At 43.5% G+C, this 17,347-nt stretch overlaps 1 protein-coding gene across 4 annotated transcripts in view; it reads left to right on the top strand.

Moving 5' to 3' along the window:
- Sec31 (COPII coat complex component secretory 31) overlaps positions 1–17,347 on the top strand; it is a 208,032-nt gene that overhangs the window by 52,035 nt on the left and 138,650 nt on the right. For all 4 annotated transcript variants that reach the window (XM_075690145.1, XM_075690136.1, XM_075690118.1 and 1 more), the window contains exons 9-10: positions 1,527–1,826; positions 8,841–9,074. In XM_075690145.1, the coding sequence (XP_075546260.1) occupies positions 1,527–1,826; positions 8,841–9,074 (534 nt within the window). The remainder of the gene's footprint in view (positions 1–1,526; positions 1,827–8,840; positions 9,075–17,347) is intronic.

The raw sequence follows: 17,347 nt of genomic DNA, 5'->3' as shown, positions 1-17,347 counted from the left end.
CGTATAAAACATACTTTTGCCGTGTCGACACGTGCTGACAACTAACTTGTGAGGGTCAGCCGACGATTGCGGCTCAATATTGTGCGTGTGAGGGAGGAAGGCAGGGCAGAAATGCGGCGTCTTTAACACGCAAAGCCAGGGGGGTGAGAGGGAGAGGGGTTGCTGCTTGTGGCGCAGCCGCTGTGCCTTGAAAGCGATCTGCGATGTAGACAAAGTGCGCGTCAACGCGGGCGCTGCATATTGAAAGTTATCTGCATTGTGAACAAAGTGCACCCACTGCCAGTAACTTCGTATGCGCTGTGCTTTGGACGTTTAGTTCGCGTCGAAGCAAGAGACAGCACGAAGGGCAATTCGCTCGCTGCTGCTGTGCTTATCTTGCTTAATTTGCTATCGCAATCGATGCTTCACCTTTCGGGTGAAACTGTGACTTTCTTTTTGTTTTTTACTTTGGACGTTCGTCATTCATTCTTTGCACTAAAGTTATTAGACATTGCGACGAAAGTTTTGGAAGTGAGGCATTTCGGATATTATGGACTTTTAATAGAATGGACATTTTTTGTTGAATTATCAGGGTCTGTTGTAACGAGAGTCGACTGTATAGCTGTTTCAGTCTGCAGATGTCACTGAGCTGCACCGAATTGCACTGCAAAGAGCTAGTCTGCATCGCTTTTCTGCATGGTCTGGTTCACTGTGACTGAGACACGTCGCACTCATTCATGGGCAAAATAATAAATAAGGTCTGTCGTGTGAATCCAACTTTATAGGAATAAGACAGCCTATTGTTACCCATGTATAATATACACGCGGGTAAGGGCCACACTTTCTTTGCCATATTTGAGGGTCACTTTTCAAGGTGCGTCTCATACATGCGATGTGTGAAAAAAACTCATTTTTTAATTGTCAAAGCAACGTACCAATTAATGAATGAAGGGCGTTCGTTGCAGATTGTATCTCTACACTCAATCATCGTCACTTGCTGAGTCCTCCCGCATATTTACACAATATAACTGATGTGATACCAACTGGTTTGATAAATCTGTATGTACCACTTATTGGGCCTGCATTTTCTGTTCTTGACAGTCAATGAATGCTATGAACTAATTTTCGATATGTTGAAGGCAATTTATGAAAACTGCTTCCCCTGAAAATCAAGGTTCCTGACACGAGAATGCGTAAGCCTAAGTTAACTCTTATGCACATAAGATGGTGCATAAATGCTGAATTTTTCAAATGTTTCATCTCTAACAGGAACCCTGAATATATAATTGGGTTTAAAAATCACAGCAACATATATACCGCATTATTACATGTCCCATTTTGCTACATGTTTAGAAAGAATAGCTCATCCGCCATTTGGGCAGTAGAGGGTATGGCTAGACTGATGCACCTGTAAAGCATTGAATCTTCAAGTGGAATGGTTACCAATAAAATATTGCAATATTTTATTGGCAGGTCTCCACCTTTTTATTTAGCAGCCTCGTGGCTACCACTTAATCCTGTTAAGTGTACTTCTTATGGTGCTGCAGGTCGTGTGTGAAATCCCGACGGGCAACCAGTGGCATTTCGATGTCGCTTGGTGCCCACGCAACCCAGCAGTCATCTCAAGCGCATCTTTTGACGGCCACGTGGGTATCTACTCACTGCTTGGAGGCCAGCAACAGGCCCAAGCAAGCCCAAAGCTTGCGGAGTCCTTTCCTGGTGCCGACACGCTGGCTCAGCTGCCACCAGCATTCCAGCAACAGCAGCAGCAGCAACAACGGGGTGTCACTATCTCACTCCTCAAGCCACCGAAGTGGCTGCGCAAGCCTGTTGGTGCTTCCTTTGGGGTGCGTGTGTCATTTATCAACAAGGGTTCAATCTGAGTAGGCTGTGATTCTTCAACTGATTTCATTATTTACACTTTGTGTAGTAGTGGTGCAAGGTAAAGTGAGTATTTGTTAGGTTACAGAATTTTTCTCAGTTGATCTTCATTAGTGTAGTACAGTCGGCACCCGCTTACAACGATCCCAGAAACAGTGCAGTCCATTTATAATGATACCATATATAACAATACAGTAATCCCTCATTATAACAAAGTCAGCAGGACGGTGAAAAAATGTGTTATAAGCAGTAACTCGATAAAAGCAACCATTCGAGAAAAGCTAAAGAAGTCGAGCTTTAATTGCACCACAACTGCGAGGAAGTAAAAATACAATGTATTCAGTGAAGCAAATTTTTGTTCAGGTGCAAAAAGGCAGTGAGCTTTGGCTGTTTCAAGTTCTTACCAGGCGCAAGCAACCCCTGCTCTAATTTGACCAAGCATCATTGTACGAGGCCGTGGTAGCCATCCATGTATTCAACCTTATTTTGCAGCAAGAGTAGGTACTCCGGCGTCTGCAACATAGTCCGCACTTCATGTGGCTCTTCGTCCACCGGCTCTTCGTCCTCGTTGGGGCCATCAACAGTGTCAATTGTCTCCGCATCCGTCACTGGGGGCGACCACGGGAGCAGCAGCATCAGCCATCACGAATGTCTCGAAGTCGCCTTCTACCGCTTAGCCAGAAATTTTATGAACAGCTTCATACAAATATAACGCAACAAATATAACGACCATACAGTCGCCGACCGTTTATTCAGATCTCATGGGGACTGCGGAAATGTCCGAATAAACAGGTGTCCGAAAAAGCAGATTAAGAAAAAAAAAAAATGAAATCCTTTATTTCCGTGCACTTATTCGGGCTCGGCAGTAGGCTTGAAGAAATCGTGAATGCGCCGTTGCATGCTGTTCCGTTTACGCGCAATCAGATAAGCCTGAATCTTGGAGAGGGTCAAGCCTGAATCTTGGAGAGGGTCGTACGGTCACTATAGGCGGCTGAAAGCACAGTCACTGCTTGTACATGCTCCGCATGCGACGGCAGCGCAGCGCATGGTGCGTCATCTTCCGACTCGGAGTCATCGTCCGGCGGTGCAGCAGAAACCTGACAAATGATCTCGCCGTCGTTGAGTTCTGCGCATGTCAGTACAGCAGTGTCAGCACCTGTCAAACTGTCAAATGAGACGGTGTCCGGAATCGCAATGCAACCACTGCGCAGGTTTTGGCAGAACATTTTCCGTGTCAGTAGGGAGCACATCTGAAGGCGACAAATCTTAGGCCTCTCGGCACCCGCTTGCCGGCATTCTCCAGCGCAGTCTGCGCGGGCACTGTCGGCGCCATTAGACACTTGACGCGATGTTTTTGTGTGCCGCATTGAGTCACCGGAACCTCGACACAGCACACAAAGCAAACACCACCATGCCGATACCAGTCGCACAAATGAAAAATGTGGCCTACTCGCAGCGTCGTGCGCGAAGAAACAAATCATCTGCTAGATTGTCTTGACATGGCTTACTAAGCTGAAACCGGAACTGCTGTAGAGCTACTCTTTCGAACCAGGCAGAAACGACGATGATGAGCGGGGATTTGCAGTAGCGCCACTTCACGGGGCAGCAAGGAGGCTCCGTTCAAAACAAAAATGTCGTTCAGCAAGTCGAACCTTGCACCAGTCAGAGTCTGTGCATGGTGCTCTCGATCGAGTTGGCTCAAGGAGTGTCCGAAAAATCAGACGAGAGGTTGCAAGGTTTCCGAACTTTCAGCAGTTGTTATACGTTATGGTCTATGGGGAGAATGGTGGTGCCGCGAGGCAGACCGAATAATCGAGCATGTCCGAATTTTTGGAGTCCGGAAAAATCGATCGGCGACTGTATTCAAAAGCACCGTGCTGCTATAGTCGAACTCGACTACATCGAACCTGTTTACATCGAATTATTCTATATATCGTACAGTTTCTGAACATGGTATAGTTACAATGAGTATGTATAGCAAAAGTTATGTTACATCGAACAAAAATAGCAGCGACTCCCGATATATCGAATGACATGCGGTGCAAAAGTGCCCCCAGAATTTGGCTTTCCCTCGTGGTGGCAGGGGAACCAGGTGGTGCGGCTCTATTCACCCGCTCTCCCTACCGTGACTGTACTGCGTCAGGCGAGCGATCGACAGCCCCCTGCAAAAAATTATCCTGGCCTGCCCGCAACGCTTACTCAGACAGCCAATCAGAGGCTCATGTGCCCATGTCGTGCAAGATGGTGCAAGTGCGAGTTGTCTCGCTGGTTTTCTGGTTCATTGTGTTTGTGCCTTGTGGGCCTTCTCCCGCAGGCTTGCCGTGATGAATCGGCACAATTCGCCTTTCGCCGTGAAGCTTGAAATCATAAAGTGGGTCGAACGCGGTGAGATGTCAAATGTCCCCGCAGCATGCAAGGTTCTGAGGAGCACTCTCAGCACGATCTTGAAAAATAAGGGGGAGATAAAGGCTAGAGCGGACAAACTCACGACCTGGTGCCCGTGGCGACCAACGTGTACGCAGAGCCATGTATAAGTGGTTCATCCGAAGTTGCATCAGACGTGCCAGCTTCCGCATGCCTGGTAATGCCTGTAAATTCTGATGAGTGCGACGAAGCTATTGCCAGTGTTGTTGAAGTTTGGAGCGAGCTGTCAGAATTTCCGGAAGCCATTGACGAATCAACAATCAATGAGTTTGTGAGTGCAGATGACGGTGTCGCGACCATGGGCAAGCCAGAAAACGAAGACCACATTGCTAACATCGTACCGAGCACAAGTGAGTGAGCACAATGAAGAAAGCAACGATGGTCATTTGCCCACGTCCGTGAGGTGATTGGTGCACTTGCACTACGTAGTCTGGTGCTTCTGTGCGAATGTGGAAGGTTGCGACCTCAGCTGCTCCGACTCTTTAGACAATGTCCAAATTGCCCAAGCAGATTGCCCAAGCAGAATAAAATACAGGGCTTTTCATACAGAACTAAGCTAGTTTCATCAATAAAGCGATTTTATAAATGGTATGTGCTTTTATGATGTTCAATTCTTTAGCAGGCTTATATCAAATTATGCCCTATATCGAACTGATAGGCATTTTTTTGCAAGTTCAATATGGACGGGTTCGACTGTATAACAAACACCTCAAACCAGAAGCATGGAAGTTTCAAAGCACAGTAACGTGACCATGCTGGGAGCATGGTAGAGTACCCCCCGTTCCAGTCCAACCATGACAAAGATACAAACGCCGGTATGAGCGAGCACCACAGTCGGAGTCGTTTGTTTTCAACCATGCTAGGGTAACCATGCTTTCAAGGCATGTCTCCAGCGTTCAAGGTGAGACCAAGGCTGCACAGCGACTGTGGCCTCAGAGGCCATAGTGGCAGCACTCTTTGCACATTTCTCCATGCTGCACCATGTGCACTATGCCTATTTGGACGATTTGGACCAAGGGTGCTGTTCTAGACATTGTGAAATTTCACTATAATGATGAATTTGTTAACGGTGGCATTTTAAGCCACTCAGAGGCCATAGAAGCCCTGTGGGCCTCTCTGATTGGCTGAAAATGCCACTCTTACCAAATTTGACAATATGGTGGAATGTGACAATGTCCAGAATAGTACTCCAATTTGAACCAACGGCTGTTCAAGTGTTGCTATCTTGTTGTTGCTGTTGCTATTCATGTGGCCTGAGTCGGTGTAAATGCGACACTGCCACACAAAGTTGCAAAGTGTTGGCAGTTACTGTGCCTCATCGGGAGCTCATGGTTCATCGACACTTCGTTTATGTTGTTGCTCATTATAGTTTGTGATGCCGTTCTACCTTTTGTACTTTTTTCGGCCGAAGCGACATAGAAAATGTAGCTTTGCAGCTTTTGGCACACAGGTGGCGGATGCTGCAGCCATAATGGTAAGACCTTTGCAAAATGCCAACATGCCGCAGTACTTCCTGCTTCCAACCAGCTAAAATGCTTCGTAATTCTATGGAGAATCCACTCGTGTCCTGCTTATAATAAAATATATCACAAGCAATTGAAGGGAAAATGGCGTTGGCTGCACTCATACATTCAAAATTGCAGGTGTATGGAACTGGCCGGGCACCGTGTTGAAATAGCTACAACACTGCATGTCGTTCTTAAGATGACATTTTTAAGTGGGGCATGACACCATCACCTGACAATTTGCGGTTTTTCACAAGAAATTGTAGTAGAGGGTCTATCATGGCTGTACATGTGTAAAAACAGGGCCGTAAAAGCGCATTTGTCCAATATATGAGCTGGAACTTGCCAACTCTAAGCCCTGTCCTCTGGTGCCGATTGTGATATTGCCATGTCATGTGGGATGTCATGTGCTGCATGGAGCCGAGCCATCATCTGCTACAAAATCGGCCACTGCACCATGTGAGGTTGGAGCATAGCTGCTATTTGTTGCCGTACTTGCTCCATATATTGTGTGCCCTGTCTTCAATACCGCCAACTTCGCATGAAGAAGCAAGTGACGAATCTTTGAGTAGCAGAAGCAGCGGTAGTGTCGCATTTTGACTTCGACCCCATCGCCATCAGATTTAGTGACGAAGACAGCGTCGAAAACGTGAAACGTGAGACGCTAGTGATGCCCTTCCACACTGTTGAGTACTGTAGTGTTATTTCATATTTAATGTGTGCAGCTGCTTAGCCAGCCGTTCATGGGAGACGAAGTCTGCCGCTACTTTAGACAATGCAAATTGTTCTGCACATAGATGTTTTGCTGGCATGCATTCCATGCATGCATGTCTCAGATCTGTACTCAACAAAACTACGATTTTGTTAAGCTGCCACGCGTTCCTACCAGTTATATTTTTTTCCCCTTCTGTAGTTGCGTGCGGCAAATGTAAACAAATATTTGCACACATGTGTCCGTGGTGCAAAGATTTTGCGCGATGTACACATTGGCTGAACCTTTACTTGAACTTGCTTTATTGCAGCCTACATTGGTAAACAAAATATACCAAGGCTGCCACTTGGCCGGGGCACTGCCTGCTGGATGGGTCAGTGCACTAATACAGTCAGCAACGTGTCTGGCCACAGCCTCAGCTTTTTCATGGGTATCCCGAACTCGGCGAGCAGGCGCAAATCGTCGTAGCTGTGTGGCGGGAAGTCTTCCAAGCACAAAACAGAAGTGTCAAATGAGCGCCAGTCCTTCCTGCCCACATTCATCTCCCACGCCTTACACTTGACGGGCTCCTTGGGAAACCTGAAGAACGACACAGAGCACTCCTTGCTTCATTCGCTGTGGCACCCCACAGTGGTAGAAGGGCGCTGCGGTGGCACTGTTTCAACTGCTGCAGTTAAATTCCAATGGCAAGCTAAACAAAGCATAAGTTTCTCGTATGCACACGCAGCTGAAACTTGGATTTTTTGCTGGAATATACATGCTCATTCAGCAAGCATGCATCTTGCGATGTCACGGCTTGCGAGCACATCAGTATTGCTCGACTGTTATGACGTTTGAGTGTAATATAAAAAATTAAATTACAAATTACGTGCTGGCTAAAATGCGCTAAAATTTTGCCAACATGTTGAATGCACAATGATTAACTCGCATGATACAGATTATGATAAAAAATTGGGTGTCATGCCCCCCTTTAATGGGAACTTGCAGCTAAATGCTGGAAAGTGATGGGAACAAAAATTAATATACTGAAAATCTGCGTTTCGGACCAAAGTGGTGTCGAATCGTAACTGCCAACACGAGCTTCAGTTCTGGCAACTTTTGCAGATTCATTTTGGAGGGTGGGTTCACATATAATTGACTACTGATACAATGACCACTTTTCGGGAAACTGTTGAGTTCGTTATAAGCGGGTTCAACTGTATTGTCATGTATACATTGTTTTGCTTTTTGCCAGTGACCATTTCACCAGGTTATCACTGTTATCAAGTTATTGCTCAGCGCAAGACATGCTTATTCTACGAAAATTTCTTAAATGTTGTCACCTATTTTACAGTGAAAAAGACTTGTCTAATCAGAATGTGCGCATGTTGATACATGTAATACGAATTTAACCCGTGGGCTCAGATTTGACGACTGACTGTGTGCATTGCTATTGCTGTAATTTGAGCATTGCTTCTCTTTCTGGGCACAGGTCCGCCCAATGAAAAGTAAAATTCTTATCACACTTTTGGTAGTGTTTAATTCTTCACCATCACTACAGCTTGACAGTATATATTGTTTTTTTTTCTTTTTGAAACAGGGTGAGCTTTATTTGTAAACAAAATGCCTATCGTTGCTTTTCTTGTCTTGCATGGATGAAAAGAGGTCATGCTGGTGATTGAATGTTTTCTTCTAAAACCTAAATTTCTGTTGTGCAGTTCATTTAGAAACTTTTCAGTTTTTTAATAAAATTTATTCACCTGTCCATGTGATGGCTTTCTGGCCAATTGTAAATGATGAGGCTAGCTTGCAGGGAAGGTTGCTAAGCATTCTTAGAGATGATTAGCAATTATTGTGAGGGATAGTAAAGGCTGGCAGCCGTTTTGGCACTTGTTTCAACACAACATAATTGTGCAGTAAGAGCTTGTTACTAAATTTTAATCTAATCCTCAGTTTGAAAAATGGAACATTCTTTGAATAATTAAAATAATATTGAATTTGAAAATTTAATTATATTCTTAATTTGAATTTTGAAAATTCGATTACTAAATATCAAAATTTTTTTCTGTGCATCCTGGCTATACTATTTTAATTTTGAGCATGAATAGGGAAATATTAAGTTCATTTAGGCTGCTTTGTTAGTGCTCATGAATGCCTATTTTGGGCATTGGTGCCAATATTTCTTATTTCAGATGTTTGTGACTAAAGATGCTTATTTGCTGCTTTCTTTCTTTTTCTCCACACAGAAAATGCTATTCTTAGCGCATTGTTTTGCTTTAATCTTGCTAGATATCTTTCAACTCGCTATCTGTTTCTTTGCTTTTGACAGCTGGTGTGCCATATTGTTCTTGCTTTTGCAGTTTGGAGGAAAACTGATTTCCTTTACCAAGCAGCAGCCACAACAGCAGTCAGGTGGTGTGCCTGTGGCTCAACTGATCCACATCAGTCAAGTAGTAACAGAACAGGCCCTAATGACTAGGTCATCTGAACTAGAGGCTGCATTAAGTACAGGCACTTTTGCTGACTTCTGCCAGCGCAAGGTTCAAGACTGTCAGGGAGACCCAAACCTGAGGCTTGCCTGGTCTTTTCTTCAGGTGTGTGCCACATGAGGTACTTTTGGCCAGTGGCACAAGTGCCGCTGTTTGTCACTAGGTTGACTGTGTAACTTCAGTTGTAGATTTAGCTTTTCTACTTGGTATTTAAAATATACTGTGTCAACACTGTGTGTCCCAACTACCGAAACTAGCTGTAAACTGTCCTTGTGGCATATCTTTAGGGAAGATGTCCTGCGGGAACCAATTTTTCTAACTGCAACGAAATTTAACTTTGCCTAAATTGGTTATAATATGTGTATCCTATGCTATTGAAGCAATCTTGTCAAAGCTACAGCTCTGGTTAGTGTGTAGTTTTCTTCTTAGCAGCCTTTTAAACAGCACCTAAAAAGACTATGTGTGCACCTGGTGGTTAACGGACATGACGCAAGCCTCGGCACGTCGTCTTCGAGATTTTTCAAGTGTGTCGCGAGCAGCTGTGGGCACCATTTAGTCTCAGTCATGCATCACTTCTGGCAAGCGGTTATAAAGGCGTTAAAAAAATTTTTTCTTCTATTTTGCTAAAGGAGCTTACATTTTTGCAAGCTTTTTATATAAAACATAAAATTTCACATGGAGGCTACTCTATATCTGCACTATCTGGAACTACACTTTTTACATAGTCAATAATTTTGTTGCATTTGTCCTTTAATGATCATAGGATTATAAACCTGAAGTAGCAGTGGAGTTTTGTTTTCTTTTTCAAATGTACTGTCAATTCTTTCTTATGTATTTTTTATACATACATGTATGCCCATGATACAGTCTACTCCCATGAGCAAAAGTACATGGACCAAAGGTTCTGCGAGAGAACTGCATAGTCTCACAGGACAAGCACACAACCTAGAAATGAGAACTTGGCACTTAATAGACCATAGTGTGCTTGTCACTTTTGGACTAAGCTGTTTGCTCTTTATGGAACCTGCAGTCTCTGCTTCTGCTCACTTCTGCACATGGTGTATGTCGCTATATGAAAAATTTTATGCCTTAGTTCCGTTGGCGCCTAGAGATAGCAGCATAAGCTTGCATGAAAAACCCTTTACAGCAGTGTGCTTGCAGATCCTAAAGAAAGCGCACTACTGAATCCGACGCCATTCCTTCCTTGCCTTCCGAGTGCAGCTGAATTCTTGAATCACCACAAGAAGGGAATGGGCTTGTTGTGTTAACTATTGATAATATATGAGAGCAAGTATGGCATTGTACACTGGAAAAAGTTCTGTCTGTCGACACTATGGAGCCTCCACAAACCCTGCAGTACCGAGATAAGGAAACATTAGTTCATGTTGTGCGGACAGTAGCTTTTAGCTGGAGAAGTTCATGAACAGCTAATTGTGACATAAATAAAAGGTTATCCATCATAAATTAACCCTTTGCTGCACAATTTTTTATTTACTCAAAATATTATTCATGGAGTTGTAGGGAAGCATAACAGTAGCTGTACTCCCATGGAAACCACTTGCCAATTTTGGGGGTTTAAATTTGCAGAAAAAAGGTACATTGCGTATTTGCAACAACGTGCAGCTACAGAAGAAGTTGAAGGGGAAAGAGTGACTTAGTGCAATTCATACTCAGATGTTTATCTGGACGTGACAACGATTAGTGCACCTATGATTTAATGTGGAACAAAAAGAAGAAATTTTACTTGCTTCTGCACCACAGTTGCTTCCCACACTTCGTGCAGTACGTCATGCAGATTCTCGTGCAGCCAGGAAACAATTGCAGTGTTTTCGCGTTATTGTCAAAATTTACAACATAGAAGCATAGACTTAAGGCTGTGCTTGTGACGATCCGACACAGCAGCGTGCGGATGTGCCACATCCTTCTGAAAAAAAAAAATGGAAATTCGATCAGAAGACTTCTTGCACACATATTGAATAGAAACAGACTTACACTCGTGGTTGTTGCCACTCCTGGAAAGGTCGCTGCCTTCACTATCAGGAGAAATTTCTCGGCCATAAAAGCATTTGAGAGCCGTTTCACTTTTCTGAAGAAAATAAATCATGTACACGTTGTTGCATTTGCGCAACATAGCAACGTTCCGTCGCCAGGATCAAACTATTGTGAGATAACAATGTTTTTTTTAATCTACAGAGTCTGAAGGATGTGGAGCTTAGCGTAAGAATTTTTTTGCGCTTTGTCCTATGGAGAAATACATTTACAATTGGCAAAACTTACCTGTATCACTGCTTGCGGGCGCGCGCAGCCTCCGTCACATTTGTTTTGGTAGAAGATGCGAAGGACGAGCACAGACTTTAACACAAGGCGGCGCATTTTTTAGACTAATGTTGCGGAGATGCAACAACGTGCACAGGCACCTCCAAACTGACTTTGCTACTGTTTTTAACGCCGTTAATCGAAATGTTGCGTAAATGCAACACGGTGCAGTAAAGGGTTAATTCAAGATTCTCCGCAAATTTTGGAAGGATGGACATCTTCCATTAGGGTACACAGGCACGCAAATGGTCCTTTTTTTTTCTTTTTTCGTTACAACCATTCCATAGTTTTGAATGGCATATTTAAAAATACAGTAGACTCCCTTTAAGACAAACTCGAAGGAACCGTGAAAACTTGTTCATGTTATCAGAAGTGACCCCCCCCCCCCCCACACACACACGCACACACACAGGTAAAGAACTTGTCACGGACTCCACAGAGACTGCCAGAAAGCCGTAATAATCATCTAAAATACTGGATTCACCAGAAATTAATGACTTTGTTCCACAAGTGGCCAAAAAAGGGTGTGCTGTATTCTTGGATCATCACTGTCAGGAATACCTTCAATTTCGGGTGACTAGCACAAGACTCATCAGCATCCATGAGTGACGGCATCAAGTTTGCAAACGTCTTGCTATGCGCATATACGCGTGCATACTTTTGACCTGGACAGTCTGTGGCCGTGATTTTTTTGGCATATACTATTCCGTTTCACGCTCTTCGAGCTTTGTCAGTGTTGAGAGTGACGCTGCTCCTGTGTTGCCAATGGGATCAGCAGGCCATGAACGGCGAATAAGATCAAACGGAACTCGCACGACAAATAGTGGAAATCGCAAATGCAACCTTTATGGCTTAGTGGTTTGGTTTGGCTTGGGCTTTTCTTGTGGTTTGAGAGCAGCCAGCGATACAACCAGATTGACTAGGCATTGCTAGTTTCTGTTTCGAGGAGGCACCGGCAACAAGGCCGACGACTATGCCAGGGACTTATAAAAATGCAAATATTGCTATTTCTGCTGAATTGAGGGACTCATTGCGATGCGCGAGACATTTTTTTTGTTTCTCACTTCTCTCACTCCCTCCCTCTGCGCTGTGCCAGGGAGCTTTTTTTCTTTCCTTCTTTTTTTTTTTGGCCCATGGCTGCTCTGCCAACACTGCAATCCTCGCTGCATAGAATTACCAGCGTTGGCAGTCACTGTGAAACTTCGTCTTAACTGTAGATTATATGTGAAGCAGTTCTTATTAAGGGGGACACGGGTTTTAGAGACCAAAAAATCTCGAAAAAATCAATATTTTGAAAATGGTATTTTTGGAATTTCCAACTATTATTCTACCACTTCGTCAAATTTTGCGCATTCTAAATCAATATTCCAGCCGTAATATAAATTTTTGGCACCAGTGTGGGCTAAATATGAGCCAAATTTTCCGTAAAAAAGCGCCTTTTCTACCGCGTGTGACGGCCCCCACACTCGTTCGGTCGCGCCGACCCATATATCGTTTGAAAGAGCAGTCTCTCGTCCTCATTTTCCCGCCACCACCAGCTCCGTCCACACATTGGCAGCGAAGAAATTCCGCCTCAAAAAGAAAACCCAATGCATGCTGTAATTGGTCGACAAAGGCACGTGACCCTCGGCTAGCCACACCATTGGCTAGACTGGCGTCGTCTGCATCACTCCGCGGCCGCTCCTCACACGCCATGTGTGCCAACGAGGTTTCCCATGCTGACAGCGATGCCGACCTCGACTGCAAAGTTCGCTATGAAGTTCAAATATAGAAGAAAAAAAGGAACAAAGTCGGCGTACAACGTCGAGAAATGACACTCCGCCGCGCCGCTTCCCGGTAACATCGATAAGGCACGTTTATAGTCCGACGCTATCGGCGCATGGGGGAGCGTCGGAGTCCGTTGGCTACGTCCGGTTACGCTGGCTGCAGCAGTGTGCCGAACCAATGGTCTAATGATAGACGCTGTTGTTCTCGCCAACGTGACATAACGTGTCTGTGTGCTCACGCTACGTTGGACTATATTTAGCCTGCCCGCTCCCGCAGTTGAGCAATGCCGGAGATCTCGATGGCGTGTTAGGCCTAGTCCCCCGAAGCGCTCCTGACAATGGCTGTGTTTCATCGACGTTTCGGCACGACGCTACTATTTTGTAGCTGGAATTTTTGCGCCGTATTGACAGGGAAGCTGAAGGGAAATTTTAAACATTAACGCCAACTCCTGCTACTGACCGAAAATAGAAACTACTACATCGTGTTGACGACGCTGCTGCTGTAACAAACGAGATGGCAGCTACGCCTGCTGAGCATGCATCTGCTGAAAACTTGCAGCGGCTGCTCAGAAGGCATCACCGTAGTGACACTAGCCAAACAGACTACATTCCTGGAGGCTACTAATGCAATAGCACTTTTATACATTCAAATATTTTGTGGTGTTCCGTTATAAAAATAAGCTCATTTTGTTTTTTCAAGTTTTCTCAGAATCTGATTTTTGGCGTTTCTTAAAAACTTGCAGAAACGGTATCTCGGTCTTCAGGGCACATAGAACCATAATTTTAACAGCGGCATGTAGCTACATGTGTGTAATACACAATGCTAGGATTAGATTTCTTAATTTAACATTTGTAAATTTTAAAATCTGGCTACTAATTGGACCACATGATTGCCATGTCTTGAGATCGAACTTCAGATTGCTGTAAAATTGGTGAAATACCTGCAATATAATAAAAGTAGTCATACAGTTGTGTTGCTTATACTTCGTAGTATCCAGCCATATGTCTTTATATATAAACATTCTGGCTGACACTCTTCTTACTATTGTTCAGATAAACAATAGGTGATTAATTTTAATTATATCTGGAACCATTCAGTCAATTTAAAAAGTAATTATGTTTTTGGAAGTCAGCATGAAAAACTGTCTGGGTGACAATTTTCATTAAATTTAGTAAAAAAAAAAGTTTCTAAACCCCTCTTCCCCCTTAAGTGGTTTTTTGTTTTTATGTGAGTCTATGGAAAACCAACCAAATGTTCCCACATTGTTCGGTTATGTATGAGAATTTGGCTTAATCGAGTTCGTCTTAACGGGAGTTTACTGTATTGAATTTTTTAGACATCAACACATTACAATTTTATTTAGCAACTACAGTTTCGTTTACAATTTAAACTTCCTATTAAAGGAGTACTGACACTGTATTTTACTCATATATATTTTTTTGTTTTGTTAAATGAAAGTCCTAGACCTTAAAACCCTAGAGAAAATATGGGCATACCTGAGAGTGCCCTAAATAATTTAACATATAGCTTTTCTTTAACCAATTTCACTTTCGTTTCCTAGAAGGTGACTGTGTTAGAAGCGAGCTGGAGTGAGTGCAAAAACATTGTGATGTCCGTCCTACTCTTATGTGACCGCCTTCTGTGTCATTGTCACAACACAGTCGCCTCCTGCGAAACTAAGCCAAAACTGGTGGTAGAAAAGGTATTACGTTAAATTATTTAGGGCCCTCTAAGGCTTGCCTGTATTTTTGCCTGTACCCTAGGGCTAGACCATTGATATGCAGTTTTACTCTGACGTTGGTGGCATTTGAGAGAACACATGGATTCTCCACAATAACACCGCACCATCTCACCAAGCACTGCTAATTCAAAAGTTTTTCTTCAGCCACTGCGTTATTGCTTCGACACTAGCCCTCCTCACCTGATTTAGCTGCTGCCGAATTCTCTTTCTCTCGAAGATGAAGTTTAGATTTTGTCATTTTCATACCGTTGCTAAAATAGTGAGAATTGATGAGGTCATGGGCGTGCTTAAGTTGTGCAAAATGACTGCCAAGCTGCATTCTAGCAGGGACAGGAGCACAGAGACCAGTGCACTGTTGTGTAATATGTCTATTTTGAAGGCAATGCTGGTCAAGCTTAAGTACTTAATGTACTTTTTTCTCAGAGAGGTGCTCTGAAAACTTTTTGATACACCTTTTTACTTTGGTGCCATATTTTTGTACACACCTTTTAACATTGTGATCGTTTCCAGGTATTATTATGCAGTGGCCTATTTTTCTTCCTAAGTACTACTGTACAATTCTATAAGCTGGCTGCAATGTTTCTGTAACTTGAGGATTTCGGAGAAGTTGATCATCTGAATGCTTGCACTTCAGTCACTCAATTAATTTGAGGCTGTTTTGTGTCCAAAAGCTATGCTTGTGGCTTGTGGGGGAAGCCATAGTGGAAGGCTCTAGGTAAACTTTGGCTGCCTTGTGTTCTTCAATGTGCCCCTAAATTTAAATATTAAATTGTTTTTGCATTCCACACCTATTACTGTGTAGCCATGGTAGCAGAATGGTGGCAGGCCTTCAGGCTGCCTTGGTGAGAAATGTGAAAATTTATAGTAGTCGCATTTTGTATGCTTTGAAAAGAGCTAACTTAAAGAAATTATTTGATGATATTAGCTGTGCCTATGCAGATTGCAGAAACCTTGAAACTCAACCCTAACACATTTTGCTTAACAAGAAGGTGCACTTGAATGTTCTATGGGGATGCTGAAATGCCATGAAGAAATGTCTTTTTTTTTTTTTTTTGCTATGATTTGGGTCACCACCTGGCTGACTTTGCACTGACACAACCGGTTTTTCTCTTGCAATGCTGGTTGCCTGTTTGACCACCACACTGGCATGTCATTTGCCTGTTTTCCAGTGATCCCTAAATGGGCACATTGTAAGCTGTATCGCACAAGTTCTCTCAGGCATTCATAGTCAGCAGTCAACTGAATTGTTACAACTGGATTCATTCCTAATTTCTTAAACTTGTCGTTGGTTGCTTGGAAGTGTGTCAATTCTGTCACTGTCAATTCTTTTGCTTGTTTCCTTATGAGTACAAATGCATCTCATGCTTATCTCTGACACATCTATGTTGCTGACTACCCATTGTTAGCACTAGCAGTTTGGGTCACTTGTGAGAAACAAATGCACATTGTTCATTACCGTGCCCCCACAATCCTAGGATACTGAAATAAATTAGTACAGGCGAATCCTAGCACAACGAAGTCCACTTAAATCCAATTTTCGTCACAATTAAAATTTTTTAATTCCCCGTCAATGTCCCATAGAACATAATACATAGAAATTTCCTCCAAAACAAACTACTTCATGGACACATTTTCACTTAGTTTTTACGGAGCAGACGTGAGCAAAATTATTTAAACTGTAGCTCATCGAAACCTCTAAAACCATTTTTTCATGCCTTGACAAACCATCAACCTTGATAGCATAAAAAAAACACGCAAACTGGAGCTGCTTAGGCCATGACGCAACATAAACAAAACGGAAAGCCGCCATGCCGCGTTGGTGATGGCGATGCAACGTGCTCTTATGGAGGAGCATCCGAGCTCAGAGGAAACGGTTTGGGTCATATTAGTTAGGAAAATGGTGCGCGCAGTAATTTTATTTTTATAGTATTTCTAATTATTCATTTTCTAGAAAGTTTCGTGAAAATGGCTCCAATGTACAACACCAGTTACTATATGAAGTAGCGGTTGCGAGGTCAAATCTCGGTAGGGTGCGACAAGGTGTTTAGGTGACGCACTCTTGACAACGAATGATTGCATGCCATTTGATCATTGTCTCTCGAAGCTGTTGGATCATCAGCTGAAGCATGTCGCAGCTGACAACAAAGTTTTTGTCGCTAGAAGAGAAGGCTCGAGGCTGAAGCTGGAAAGAAAAAAATTGGTCATCGCGGAAGAATTTGGAATTCCGGCGAGCTCCCTTTCAACAATATTGAAGAGCAAGGATGCTATAGCCAAAGCACTAGCTTCAGGGACATCAGTGAAGCACAAGAAAGTGATTCAGCTGGTGCATGAGGCCTTGAACAAGGCAGTTTACACCTGCTTCGTGGAGACGCGGGCCAAGAAAATCGCCCTTAGTGGTGATTTTGTGCTGCAAAAAGCACTGGATTATGCCTGCATGCTGACAGTTGACTTTAAGGCCTGTGTAGGTTGGCTGAACAGACTCAAGTCACGCCACAGCATCATCGGCAAAGTTTCGTGCAGTGAAGCCGCTTCGGCGGTTAGTGACGCGTGACTG

The sequence above is a fragment of the Dermacentor variabilis genome, chromosome 1 (assembly GCF_050947875.1).
Source record: "Dermacentor variabilis isolate Ectoservices chromosome 1, ASM5094787v1, whole genome shotgun sequence".
Classification (NCBI taxonomy): Eukaryota; Metazoa; Arthropoda; class Arachnida; order Ixodida; family Ixodidae; genus Dermacentor; species Dermacentor variabilis.
This window is presented reverse-complemented; position numbering and strand designations above follow the sequence as displayed.